This window comes from Micrasema longulum, unplaced genomic scaffold (genome assembly GCF_059751315.1).
Source record: "Micrasema longulum isolate JH-2025_06_02 unplaced genomic scaffold, ASM5975131v1 h1tg002342l, whole genome shotgun sequence".
Classification (NCBI taxonomy): Eukaryota; Metazoa; Arthropoda; class Insecta; order Trichoptera; family Brachycentridae; genus Micrasema; species Micrasema longulum.
In genome coordinates, this window is record NW_028279492.1 from 74758 (window position 1) to 88451 (window position 13694).

At 31.8% G+C, this 13694-nt stretch overlaps 1 protein-coding gene across 2 annotated transcripts; it reads left to right on the plus strand.

Annotated features, from left to right (window-relative positions):
• Window positions 1–402: 402 nt before the first annotated feature.
• LOC148272402 (uncharacterized) lies at window positions 403–11337 on the plus strand. Of its 2 annotated transcripts, none has more exons than XM_088240090.1 (4): window positions 403–520; window positions 4289–4401; window positions 6711–7766; window positions 10937–11337. In XM_088240090.1, the coding sequence occupies exons 2-4, from the start codon at window positions 4300–4302 to the stop codon at window positions 11051–11053; spliced, it is 1275 nt and encodes a 424-aa protein (XP_088096216.1). In that variant the 5' UTR covers window positions 403–520; window positions 4289–4299; the 3' UTR covers window positions 11054–11337. The 2 variants fall into 2 exon arrangements, with proteins under 2 accessions (XP_088096216.1, XP_088096215.1); XM_088240089.1 differs by lacking the exon at window positions 403–520 and adding an exon at window positions 2053–2262.
• Window positions 11338–13694: the final 2357 nt, after the last annotated feature.

Here is a 13694-nt window from a genome sequence, read left to right on the forward strand (position 1 = left end):
AACATTTGTCAATTCTTTCTAAGCATAAAACCAGTTTGTATCATATCTACACCGGGTTTTTCTTATGAATCTCTAGATACTGTATTATTGCTTAAAACTAAAAAAAAAAATGAAAACCTATCCTTATTCACACTGAAATATTTTTTATTGCTTTTTGCTTAAAGGTTCAAATTTTGTTGTAGAATATTTAACTCATTTTGTAATTTTTGACAAAAAGCTGCCTGTTTGCTTATGAGGGCAGTAAACTCATAACATTCGATTCAAGCCAGCAGATTTCCCAATCATTCTTGTCAAACCCAAAATTATTATATATTACAACAATGGCAACACAGACACTTCCACCGCCGCTAGGGTCAGCACTGAAGCCTGAAGCTCTACCCTCTTACTCTCCTCCTGCAGAACTCACCGTGTACGCATCGTTGTTGTGTTGCTCCATCCATGGTTTCTCTTATTGAAACAAACTGTGTTTTAAGAACTGCCAGTTTTATTAAATGCGATAGATCTTCCTTTTGTTTACAATGTATGTTTTCCCCTAGACTATGTAGGTTTTGAAATATAACACTTATAATTATTGAACTGAATGTTTATAACAAATGTTGGCAATACCCGTCAAATGGTGTACCGATGCAGCGCCTTATGCAGCATTAGCTGTGAATTTTTCAATGACTGAATGATAATGATAGCCGATGATAACAGGTTATTTTCTTTCGAGTTGATTTATTTTATTAAAAACTTAAACTTGAGACTATGCTCATAATAATAATAATTACTCAAAATAAGTACCTACTTATGGAATGCATCCAACTATAAAGCCTCCTCCATAATGTATCATATTTGAATAAATATCAAATTATATATTTTGTATCAAATTTAACACATTAGCGTAGATTTTTTTAAAAAAAATTTCACAGCTGTTCATCTAAACGTTTGCATTCGTGTATCAGCACAATGAGTTTTTCGGAGTTATTATGTCGTTTGTCGTTCCCACTCTTCCGACTATTTGAGCTAATAATTGTAGAGAGATCGAAGAATCACCAAAACTCAATTAATAAAAGAAGCAATTGATATCTACAAACATCCCGATAATATAAACAGAGGTGATGGGATGCGATTAAAATCATTTTGGCATACAGTAATAAGTATGGGTAGCTCAATTTTGAGCCGGTTTAAAAGACGGTTCGAACGCTTTGATTTAATACTTTTAGAAATTCATCTAATAGATATGAAGAAATTATTAGGAATGCAGAAGTCTAGGCATTTACAGGGCTTATTATCGATCATTAGCTGGTCAAAGTTAACACACTGTGCACGATCACCATTTTGCCTTATTCACATCTTTACAATTTCGTAAGCTTTGTATATGCCGTCAATATTGAATGTCATGTAATGTAGATATTTTAATAAAGTATATTTAGTTAGCTATATCCTTTACTTACAAAAGAATTATCTATATCATCTGATTCAATCACATTAATCACAAATACCGCATTTTTCGGACCATAAGACGCACTTTTTCACTGTGAAAATCCAATCAAAAATTGGGGTGCGTTTTATGGTTTGAAGCGTCTTATCGTCCGAAACGTTTTATCGTCCAAAACATTTTTTTTTCTAAAAATTGATTGATAAATTTTAAGATGCGTCTTTAGGCCCAATGCGTCTCTTTGTCCGCAAAATACGGTACATTTAGTTACAAATATTTGTAGACACATTTAGTATTTCATTTAAATAAAAAGATACCACTTTTAAGTGAAGAATTTGAATTAGTATGATTATGTTATTTTCCGATTAAAATATTGAATAATATTAATAGAGAGATAACCTTTGTTTGGCTTGTCGTGGAACGTTTACCTCGCTATCTAAAACGTGTTGACAATAGAATTCAAATTTTGACAGTCGCAATATTTCTTACCTCTTTCCGCGTATCTACTGATACTGGTTGGGCAAACATTGTTGGGCATTGGATCTACAATAAACCATTTTTCAACGTTCTTTCTTATTATTATGGTGTACATGTGGATGATGCTTTATGTTTTGCATCTATATAATGTTTATGGTACGTTCGCGGATTGTCATTTTCATGACGTTTGACATTTAATCACAGACTACAAATATCTTCATTTAATCTGACAGCTGTCATTTGAAAATAAACGAGGAATTTTCGCAGTGTGAAATTGTTACTATATTATTTCTCAAATCAGTTTTTTAAATAATAATTACACTGTGTATTAAGATAATTAAAGGCAACCCGCATGTTTATACATTGTAAGTCACTATTATCAAAATATTTTAAATATCTACTATTTAGATTTTCCAACCCTTTTTGAGCAATGAAGAAGTTTAGTGGTATTTTTGTATATTTTTATTTGTTAATAGATTATCAAACTTAGCCAATTTAAAAAAAAATCATTTTATGTGTATCGTATTATCATCGATACGATTTTTTTGAGTTTTGTAAATTTTTAATTACTCGCGTGAGGTCCCTAGTTCTATTCGGTGAGTTGTCCTGATTGGTGGGTTGGCTTCCCGGAAACCGGAATTCTATTTCTGCATTCTAATCATTGGTTAATTTAGAATAACTTGTGATGCCATTTAATGTCATCATTTCCTCTCCGCAACTAATGGTGCATAGGGCACTACATTGGTACACCCATCGCAGCGTATCTTGATCATTTTTGTTACATGAAGGTAAGATGATCAGTTTTACACTTCAGGTACCAGTCCAGGGACTAAGAAATATTCTGGTGTAAAACACCCTGTTAAATAAAAAAATCATATAAACCATGTCGGTAATCGAACCCGAGACCTCTTCATTTTAAGTAGTTTATTTTTTATGAATTTTTTCATGCATTTTAGAAAATCTTTACGGTACAATGAAATGTTCAAATTTAAAAAAAATAAAAATTATATCCAATTTCCCGTAGCACTGAACTTCATAAAAAAAATATGACATATTTTTTTAAAGATTGAAATTAAAATGCATAGTCCAAACTGAAATGAAAATGGGAGATTTTGAAAGAATCCCCGATCTTTTGATGAGGAAGAAATGCCACTTTTATTAATATTGCAGCATTATTTTTTATTGTTCTTTCATCACCCATTAGAATATTCAATTATATATTAATGCTTAAGGTTTTTTTATATTTTTTATATGGGAGTTGCTTTATTATTCACCGTGCTTATACAGGGTGTTCTTCAAACCCTGTCATATCCGAAACCACGATGATCTACATGGACAAGAAGACATAGTATATTTAAAAAAATATTTAGAGCGAATAAATAAAATATTAATAAAAACAAATGGTTGCTTACTTCTGCAGGGGAGAAGCGAGGGGGGCGCGGCTGCATGGTTGGTGCAGTATCAGACTCCCTCCCTCCCCTCTCCTCATTTCTCCCCTGCAGAAGTAAGCAACCATTTGTTTTTTTATATATTTTTTTTGTAAATTTTATTCATTCATAAAATTTATTTTAATGTGCCAATATGTCTTCATACTCATACTGATCATCGTGGTTTCTGATGTGACAGGGTTTAAAGAACACCTGTATAATATACAAGGTTTATATTTCAAAAAGTGAATTTTTCTCCAATTAAATAGCTTTAAATGTATCTAAACTATTGGGATAAGAAATTAAAGCCACACTGTTACACTCAGCGACACAATTAAGCGTCCGTAGGCACTCCAAGGTTAATTTAGAAACAACATGGACTCTGTAATATAAGTATATTTCTATAATTCGTTGAGTGATACAAATTAGGGATTTATATACAAAACCATCACTGTCCTTAATATGTAACATGTGCGTTGTATAACAGGTAGTGAAAATACTATTAAATTTAAGTTGAATGTGTACATTAAACTTAAAAGAAATAGTAATTTGGCTACTGGTTTTGTTGATCTTTACAAAAACAGTGATCATGGACAGTGGCGGTTTTGCATTTAACCCCCTCAAATAGTATAAGTTAGTTCTAGTAGTATAAGTAGACCCATTTCTGTCCCATCTTTAATGGTTCAAGTAGTGTGTTTGGAATATTCATATTATTTGTATAAACTACTCGAATGCGGTTACACAGATGAAATGATCTGTAAATAATATCCTATTTTGCATAATAGGAGTTCTGTAGCTAAATAATCAGGTTTATAATAATTTTAAATAGTTTTTTGGTTCTCCTAAAAAGTTACACGTTTGCCGTTATGTTCGGCCATCAAACATATCCAATGTGAAATATAAATATGTATTTAGAACTGTTGGTTTCCCAAATAAAATAAAATAATGCATTTTTTCGTTTCAGGAAATTAAAAAATGGATGATTTAAATAAAATATCCACTGAATTAACCGAGGATTATTTATCCAAGCAACTGAGCAAATGGTTTCAAAAAGATGTAGTGTATTCAAAACACGAGGTAGATTGTTTTATTTTTTAATTTAACCCCTTTCTAATTCATTATTTTTTTATTACTATTGTCTTCCAATCTCTTAACTCTTAAAATACTGTGCTAAAATATCCCCCTGGGAACGGTACTGTAACATTGTGTGATATGAGATATTTTATGAGATATTTTGTAATACAGGTATTTAAAAACAAAAATTTAGCACATAATATACATATGTACCTCAGAGGCAGACGGATGCAAATCCAGAATTTGATGAAATGACATTTCAATTTTCGTATCCAGTTTATGACCATGTCCATTGATTTTGAAGAAATGCCAGTCTTAGGCGTCATGGCGCAGTTGGTTAGACGGCCGATTCTGAAACTGGCGCTGCGGGTTCGATTCCCGCCAGTTGCAAGAAAAAAATCCATGAAAGATTTTCTTCTCAATTGGTCTGGGTGTTGTGGTGAATTTTTCACTACCTCCTTCCAAATCCCCTCTTTCCCATCTGCTGACAAGCCTCTAAAATAGAGGCTTAGCGGGTTATTCCTTTTTTTAATTAAAAAAATTAACCAATGTATTGAGATACTAAAAATACAAATTAATGTTATAAATTATTAAAAATCACTTAGAGAATGTAGATTCTTTAGGCTTATGTTAAACATTTGACATTTGGATTTGCATCCGTCTGCCTCTGAGGTACAGATACGTACTGTTTAATAATCTGTTTTCCATAATTTGTAAAAAATAATCATATAATTCGAAAACACGGGATTAGGACACGAGTGGTTATTATAATCACGTGTTTACAAGGCTTCGGGATACAAAGCACAAGGAGGAGTGAGACCCTGTATATGTGCGAACATTGCAATGTGGCTCTCCATAAAGGCCAATGTTTTCAAAACTATCATACAAAAATGACTTATCAAATTGTTTTAAATAAATCTGAGAAGTTTTAATTGATTTAACGCAGTATTTTTGTAATTATGACACTTTTAAGAAACCCTTCACAAAGCATGAAATTTCACGAAAATGGGCTGGGCACAGGGTTAATTCCATGTGTATTCGGCCGGTGCTCAAAGTTATTAAGTATTTATTTCAACAGCGTAGTTATACACTCGCAAATGTTTTCTCTGTGTCCAGGCAGATGAAGAATACATTTATGTGTGTGAAATAGAACCAGAACGCTGAACTAGTGTTTTCGACTCGATGGCTGCTCTCAGGAAAAATCCTGGATAAGGAAATCGAGTTGAGTTCAGTCCGCCTCTTGTGTAGTGGTTGGTGCGTTTATCTACCATTCTTGATTCGATTCGGGTTCGATTCCTGGCAGGGTGGGCGTGAAATATTGATTTCAAAGGTTGTTTTAACTGCAATACTTCATTGTTCCTGGACTGGCACCTGAAACGTAAGACTGATCACCTTACACTCATGTAACAGATAAATGAACTACGTTGCATTTAGTTTGAAGGGAAATGATTTTTAAATGTGTTTTTTAAAATATTTATTTTAAGTACCATAAATTTAAACAGGATGAATAATATTCTTAAAATTAAATTATAAAGTTTTACCCACAAGAATTACATAAATGTTTGCGCATTAGCCTTTCTTTTCAAGATATTTTTTTTTTCCATTATAAACAAAGATTAATAATGAAATAATGCGACCTCACTGGGGTTACCGTGTCGAGGACACTTAACAACATACTTTAAAAAATATATTTTTACATGTGAGAATAAACAAAGATGACTTAATATACAGAGATACTTAACAAAATGTTCAGAAAGTTTTAAACACTACGTATTTAAGTTTATATTTCATTTATGTACACCTATATAATTTATATTATAAAACGTACAATAAAATAACAAAAACATAACATAAACTGTACATTTGTGAAGCAGTTGATTCAATATTGGTTTGGGCGAATGTTACAATCCATTTTACTTATACCCAGCTCCACTATCCATTTTTTTATTACCTTTTTGAACATTTTCTCATTTCTAATTGTTTTAATAGACCGTCGAAGTAGGTTATAGATTTTAATTGCATAATTCTCAAAATCACTTTATCGGAAAGTGGTTTGCCCATACATTTTAATGATATAAGCAGGTAATTGCATATAATTGTTTTAAAAGTAAAGGCAAAGATAACAACAGCTCTTTCTATCTTCTACATTCTACATCGGCCGGATAGATTGATATTGTTTTAACTCTGGTTGACTAATTTTTTTCTGTAATTTGTATTGCATAGTGATATTTTTTGTTTTGTTATCCACTTCTCTAGAAGGTAAATATTAAATTAAATAGAAGGTAAAAACTGCTCTTTCTTTTTTATTTCAGTATGTTGGGGGCACAGGAAAAGGAGATTCTTATTTAAGTGATCTATATCGCATAATATTTTATGGTAAACTAGTTTCCCCTCAAGAAGGAGATGTTCCAGAAGTCTCCATAAAAGTAATTCTCAAATGCTTTCCTCAAAACATTGTGATTAGGAAAACATTTAGGTCTCACACGTTCTTTAAAAATGAAATATTGTTTTACGAAAAAGTTCTTCCAGCTATGCTTAAATTCCAATCGAGGAAAAAATTAGAAAATCCATTTACAAATTATCCGCAAGTTTTTGCAGCGGTCACTAATGGTAAAGATGACTTTTTGGCTTTGGAAGACTTGGGGATTCACGGATTCGGCTGTGCAGTGAGACAAGAAGGGATCGATTATCCGCACTGTCAAATAATTTTGAAAACCTTCGCCAAGTTCCACGCCTTGTCTTTTGCGTTTAAAGATCAAAACCCGGATGATTTTGCTAAAGCTGCCTCAGTACTAGAGGAAAATTACTACCACCCGAAGCATTGGGATTGGTACAAGGGTTTATGGAAACTGCTTTGTGCCTGCAGTATTGATGCAGTAGAAAAAGAGTACCCCGGATCTATTTACGAAGAAAAGATTAAAGATTTTGCAACACCTAAAACATTTACACGAATGATAGAAGCAGCTCGAAGCGATACCAAATCTGCTGTTTTTGGGCATGGGGATTCTTGGACACCAAATTTCTTATTCAAATATAAAGAGGGAACGATTTTCCCTACTGACACAATGATGATCGACTTCCAATTGGCGCGGTGTGCTTCTCCAATTCTGGACATAGTTTTTTTCATCTACGCTTGTTCTTCTGAAGAATTAAGGGAAAGACACTATCACGACATGTTAAAGTATTACTATGATGTTCTGTCTAGGCAAATCAAGGCTATGGGCAGTGATCCTGATAAACTGTATTCATGGGACGACTACATGGGCGAAGTGAAGAAGTATTCGTATTTTGGAGTTGCTTTTAGTATGGAGTCAACTCCTTTTATTATATTGGACCCGGAAGATGCTTTCGAAATGGATTCCATGGAGGTAAATCTTGATTTATTTCAAACTAAACCTTTTCCTATTACAGTTTGTAATTATCAGCAAAGTTGTCAATATTCAGTTTATTTGAACACTTGAATATGAGAAAGTAATTTTTTCACTTTATGGAAATGAACACATGGAAGTATTGAGAAAATGCATAGTTCAAAGATGGGTAAAATGGTAAATACGAGATATGTTCAGAAAGTAAGTTTAGTTTGACTCTAACTATATGAGAAGGAGTTAATGCCATTATGAGTTAGCTGACTGTTGTGTACGCTTCGTGGTGCTTGTTTGAAATGTTGAATAAAATGTAATATTCTGCCACCTGCGAGATAATGTCTGTATTTCATTTCCTTAAGGTAAAGAATACTACACCAGTCCACATTTACTTATTTTCTTTTTTATTATACCTTGTATTACATACATTGTGTAAATTTATCACTTTAATCAGCCGCGCAAGTAACTAGTCATAAGCCCTGTCAATACGTAGACTTCCTTTCTCATTAAAGTATTCACCATCTCTGCAGAAATCGTTATACAGAATGATTTTTAAACTGTTATATTTATGAAGATAATATTTGAAATGTCATATTCATTACTTTTGTCAGATTTAAAAAAAAAGTTTTTCTAAATCAATTTGCGTTGCTGTTATTACTCGTATATTAAAAGAAACCTAAAACAAACATTTTATATGCGTAAAAATTAAGTGTAATTCATTGCAGAATATTAAAAACATAGGATTGATGTATATTTTATATAATATATCTTAACTTTTTTAATAAATTGCATTATCTCAATAAATAAACAATCATAATCGTTTTGAGATAAAGCCACTTTAGATATAAATATTTATTTATTATACATTGAACTGATAAAGCATAATTATTAAATCTCTTTTGAACTTAATAAACTGCATAATAACTATTTGTATTCAGTATTTTATGAAAAAAAAGGATTTAAACTCCTTTTTTATTAGAGTGCAAAATATTTTAGAAGATGTGCAAACAATTCGATGATACCTACTGTTGGGATTTATTTATTTATATTTTATTACTTTAATAATAAAGTTGTGTTTATTTATTTTTTAATAGATTATCAAACTAAACCAATAATATTTTATTTTTTATGTATCGTATTATCATTGCTGCAAGTTTTGTAATTTTAAAATTACTCCGCTCGTGACCTCACTAGTTGTCGTCGGTGAGTTGTCCTGATTGGGGAGTTGGCTTCTTGGGAACCAGAAATCTATTCAACGCTGTAGTTGACTGGTTGATCAGCAAGAACTTGTGATAGTTCAAAGTCATACATTTTAGAGGAACTTCGCCTTACAATTAAATGTTTTAAAGAAAACATTTATTGTATCCAATTTCCTGTAGCACTGACCTTCCTCCTTATTTAATAGATAGCTTGATATTTTATTAAAAATATATATTAAAAGAAAATAAATTGTATGCAGGTGTTCTTTAAACCCTGTCACATCCAAAACCACGATGCTCAGTATGGGCAAGAAGACATATTGGCACTTTAGAACGAGTAAAATTCAAAAAAATTGAATATCAAAAAATCAAATGGTTGCTTACTTCTGCAGGGGAGAAACGAGGAGGGGGGAGTCTGATACCCCGACAACGGCCGCGCTCCTCTCGCTTCTCCTTTGCAGAAGTAAGCAAGCATTTGTTTTTATAAATATTTTATTTTCAAAAATTTTCTTTGTTCTAAATATTTTTAAAAATATGCAAATATATCTTCTTGCTCATACTGATCATCGTGGTTTCGGATGTGACAGGGTCTAAAGAACAACCTGTATATCGAACATGGATAAGATTTTAAAAAATAAGTACATTGTTCACACTACTGATTAATAAATTACTTGGACTAATTTAGGTCAACCGGCCTATCTTCAGGATATAAATAATGTAATAACCGATTCAAATAATTATCTGTTTAAATACGCTGTAATAAATATGGCAGAGAAGTGATAAAGTAAGCAAAAAATACAGTAGACATATTTTTTAAATTTAGCTTAAAGTTATGTTAAATTAATTATTTATCATGTGGTACGTATGAAGATTTTGTTGCTATTCATAATATCTCAATTTTTTATAAATTTATCAACACAATTCCCACTCGGCAACTAATGGCGCATAGGGCACTGAATTGGCACAGCAATCGCACCGTATCTTGATCATTTTTGCTACATGAAGGTAAGATGATCAGTCTTACGCCTCTGGTGCCAGTCCAATGACTATAAAATATTCAGGTGCGAAAACATCTTGTTAAATATTTCATATGAACCATGTCGGGAATCAAACCAGAGACCTCTTCATTTAAAGTAGTTCATTTTAAAGAAAAATTTCATACATTTTAGAACCATGCAATAAATTGCTCGAATTTCAACGAAATCATGAAGAGATCTCGGTAGTCAGATGGCAGAAGAGACTATCTTTAATTTTCAAAAATGATCAGGAGAGCTGAAATAAGTCTCAATTTTAACTTTAATCCATCTTCTTCTTCTTATTATTATCATTCTTCTTCCCGACGGAGGTTGAAAATCATCGCAGCAATTCTCACTTTGTCGGCAGCTGCCCTGAACAAGGACTGAGTGCTGCAATGGAACCAGTCACGCAAGTTCTTTAGCCTAGAGATGCACCTTCTACCTGCACTGCGTCTTCCTTCAATCCTTCCCTGTAGAACGACTTGTAAAATGTTAAATTTTTCACCTCTCATCACATGTCCAAAGTACTCAAGTTTTCTTTTTTTTATGGTCTTTAGTACCTCTTTATTTTTCTTCACCCGTCGGAGTACGTCATCGTTTCGGACTCTGTCAACCCGAGAGATTTTTAATATCCTCCTGTAGCACTACATTTCAAAGGCTTCGATGTTTTTTAAAGTGTTTTGGGTGAGTGTCCACATTTCGACACCATAAAAAAATACTGACAAAACGTAACATCGTACAATGCGCATTCGGAGGTCTATATTAAAGTCTCTACTGCAAAGAAGGTCACGCATCCTGAAAAAGCAGTCTCGCGCCATCTCTATTCTGACTTTGATCTATTACTGATTGGCGGGTTGGTTTCCTTGTAACCACAACACTCTGTCATTGGTTGATTTCCACACATCCAAAATTTTGAAGAATCGGAGATGTTCATTATGCTTTATTTGTTTTCAATCTGCAGGGTACAGAAGCCGTAAGAGTTGAAGATGTTTGGACTGTCAAACCGATCAAGACCAAAGCTGGACGCCTGAGAATGGCCGGGATCATTAAGCATGCGGTTGATAATGGATATTTATAGATTAAATATATTACATATCTAACTATGTATCAAACAGCAAAGTATAAATTATATTAATATCTATGACAGTCGTAATAACAAAATTGACAATAATGCGGAATTCCAAATCCTGTTTTTTGTATTATTTTCATTGTTTTAAAAACGGATAATGAGTCTTTCTCTTATCAACGTGTGTTTCAGTTTCAAAATATAAGGGATTAAATATCTTTGTGGAATCTATAGTTTATCAATGACTACATTGTTAGACACTATAGTGTATTAAATAATATGTGAATTCACAAAAATATCCATTTATGTACTGTAAAGATATGTTTTATCATATAACTGGGGGGTTTTTGTTAAGATTTGTTGTTAAAAATTCATAAATAAACTCAACCACGTATTGCATTTTATGTTCCAGGCATATTGGGTGCATTTTATGTTCCAGGATGAAGTTTTTTAAAAATAACTTTAGTGAAACACAATTTCAGAAGAATATTCTCATTCAAATATTCCCCCCAATTAACGTTTTTCATAATCCTGGTTTTACGTCGAATTTTTTTCATAACTAATTCCATCTGTCAAAAGACGAGCCGTGCTAAAAACATGTGTAAATTATTGTTTGAAACTAAATTCAAAGTAGGTGCAGTGTAATTGACCATTTTGTTTAAGTGTCTAGTTTTGAAATTTTACTAAATAGTGTCATGCAGTTGACGCATTTTTAGGTAGAATAAAGTATTTACATCATTAAATTACGGTGCAGAAAGTTAAAAAAATTGGCAATAGAAATATTGTTTGATGTTATAAACATAATGTGAAAACAGTTATCATAAAAGTGTGAAACAGTTTTGCCGCGATGTAAATGACAGTTGAAGTTTTGTAGCGCCATACTAATAAAAGTGATACCATATAAATAAAATTTCCCAATATTTAGGGAAAATATTGTTGTATGCATTTAATGCAAATTCAAATTTTTATTTTACCTAGATAAAATTATTTAAACATGTATTTTTTAATTTAAAAAAATAACACATTGTAGAATTGCTTGAAAAGATACAACATATTGTTGATTAAATCATCGATAAATATAAATAATCCCCAATCATGACAGTTCTTACAATTTTTCTGCAGTATATTTAGTATAGAAATTTCATTTTTCCATACATTTATCATTTCCCCACTTTAGCGTTTTCTCAGTTTTACACTTTTTTGTTGCTCCCTTGCAAAATGTAACACAGGGGTTTTACTGTAATAAGTATATTTATATGTAGTAGTTGGCTGTAATAGAAATAAACATACGTATTACTAATGTAGTTTTAGCGAATGTGATACAATTGTCCAAATCAACTGTCTTGTACTAACAATATTATCTTTCCTACATGTCTATTTAATTTATATGAGCTTTTAATAATTGAAATCGGATACTTTTTTTTAAATATCAAAAATGGTAATGGGAGTTTTGAGATTTTAATTTATTTTTACTTTCAGAAATCATTTTTAAGTTGCTAGAACTTCATTTGTCCATACATTTTGTAGCTGCAAGACGTTTGGTAATGTTACCTTCCATATTGTGGGGTAATTATTACAACTACAACTTCGAAATCGGTATTTTTGAGTTACCCATCAAAAATGCACATTTTTATCTTCCTCCATGAATGCTAGAACAAGCATGTTGTGGTTCATTATAATCATATTATGATGATTTTAATGCATGACTTGTTTATTTGTTGCATTTATAGAGGATGCCAAAAAATATGTGTTCTATGTTTGTAACTCACAAATTTTTTAATTAAAAAAAAAAATATATTTTAAAGAAATATTTTCATTCTTATAATTTACGCAAATATTTAATTTTGATGGCCATTTCAACGAGTTGTAAATAACTCACTATTAGAAAATGGGAATCAAGTTGGGGTAGAGTGGGATTCAAACCACGGACCTTTGATCCGTGAGTCCGAGACACTAGCCCTGGGACCACAACCCGATTTATGCCGATTTTGAAGTTGCCTGGTTGTAGGAATTACTCCGCGATATTATGTTAACCTTTCCCTTACTGTCAAAAAATGAGAGATTTTAATTATAATAATAAAAATACTTTATAGTTTTATTCCACTTTTATTTATAATTTTTTTTACCAGTGACCGGGTTTCGTCGTGACCAAATTATAAATAAAAGTGAAAAAATTATAAATAAAAGTGGAATAAAACTATAAAGTATTTTTATTATTATAATTAAAATGCAGTTTCACCAAGAAATGTCAGTAGAAAAACTCAATATATTAAGAGATTTTAAATCGTAAAAGTGAAATATTCATCGAAAATTGCTTCAATTATTATAATTGAAGTCAAAAGTGATGGTATTTTCAATCTAATTGCTAAAAACATGAAAAAAAATATTAATTCATGCTCTCAGTGCGCGCAAAAGAATCGCCCCCAATAAAAGCTGAGCAGCTACTAACTACTAACGCAGCTAACGGGTGTCTAGGAGAAGTACAAGAAACTTTGTCTTTGTCTGCGTGTGTGACGCATAAAAATGATCTATCTCGCTCCCAAATATACTCACCCGTATTATCGAGAATGAGACGTTATGAGTGTGCGAGACAATTATTTATTAAGATTACTCTCTACAAACGCAAAGCTGTTGTATTGGTGATATCTCCGAT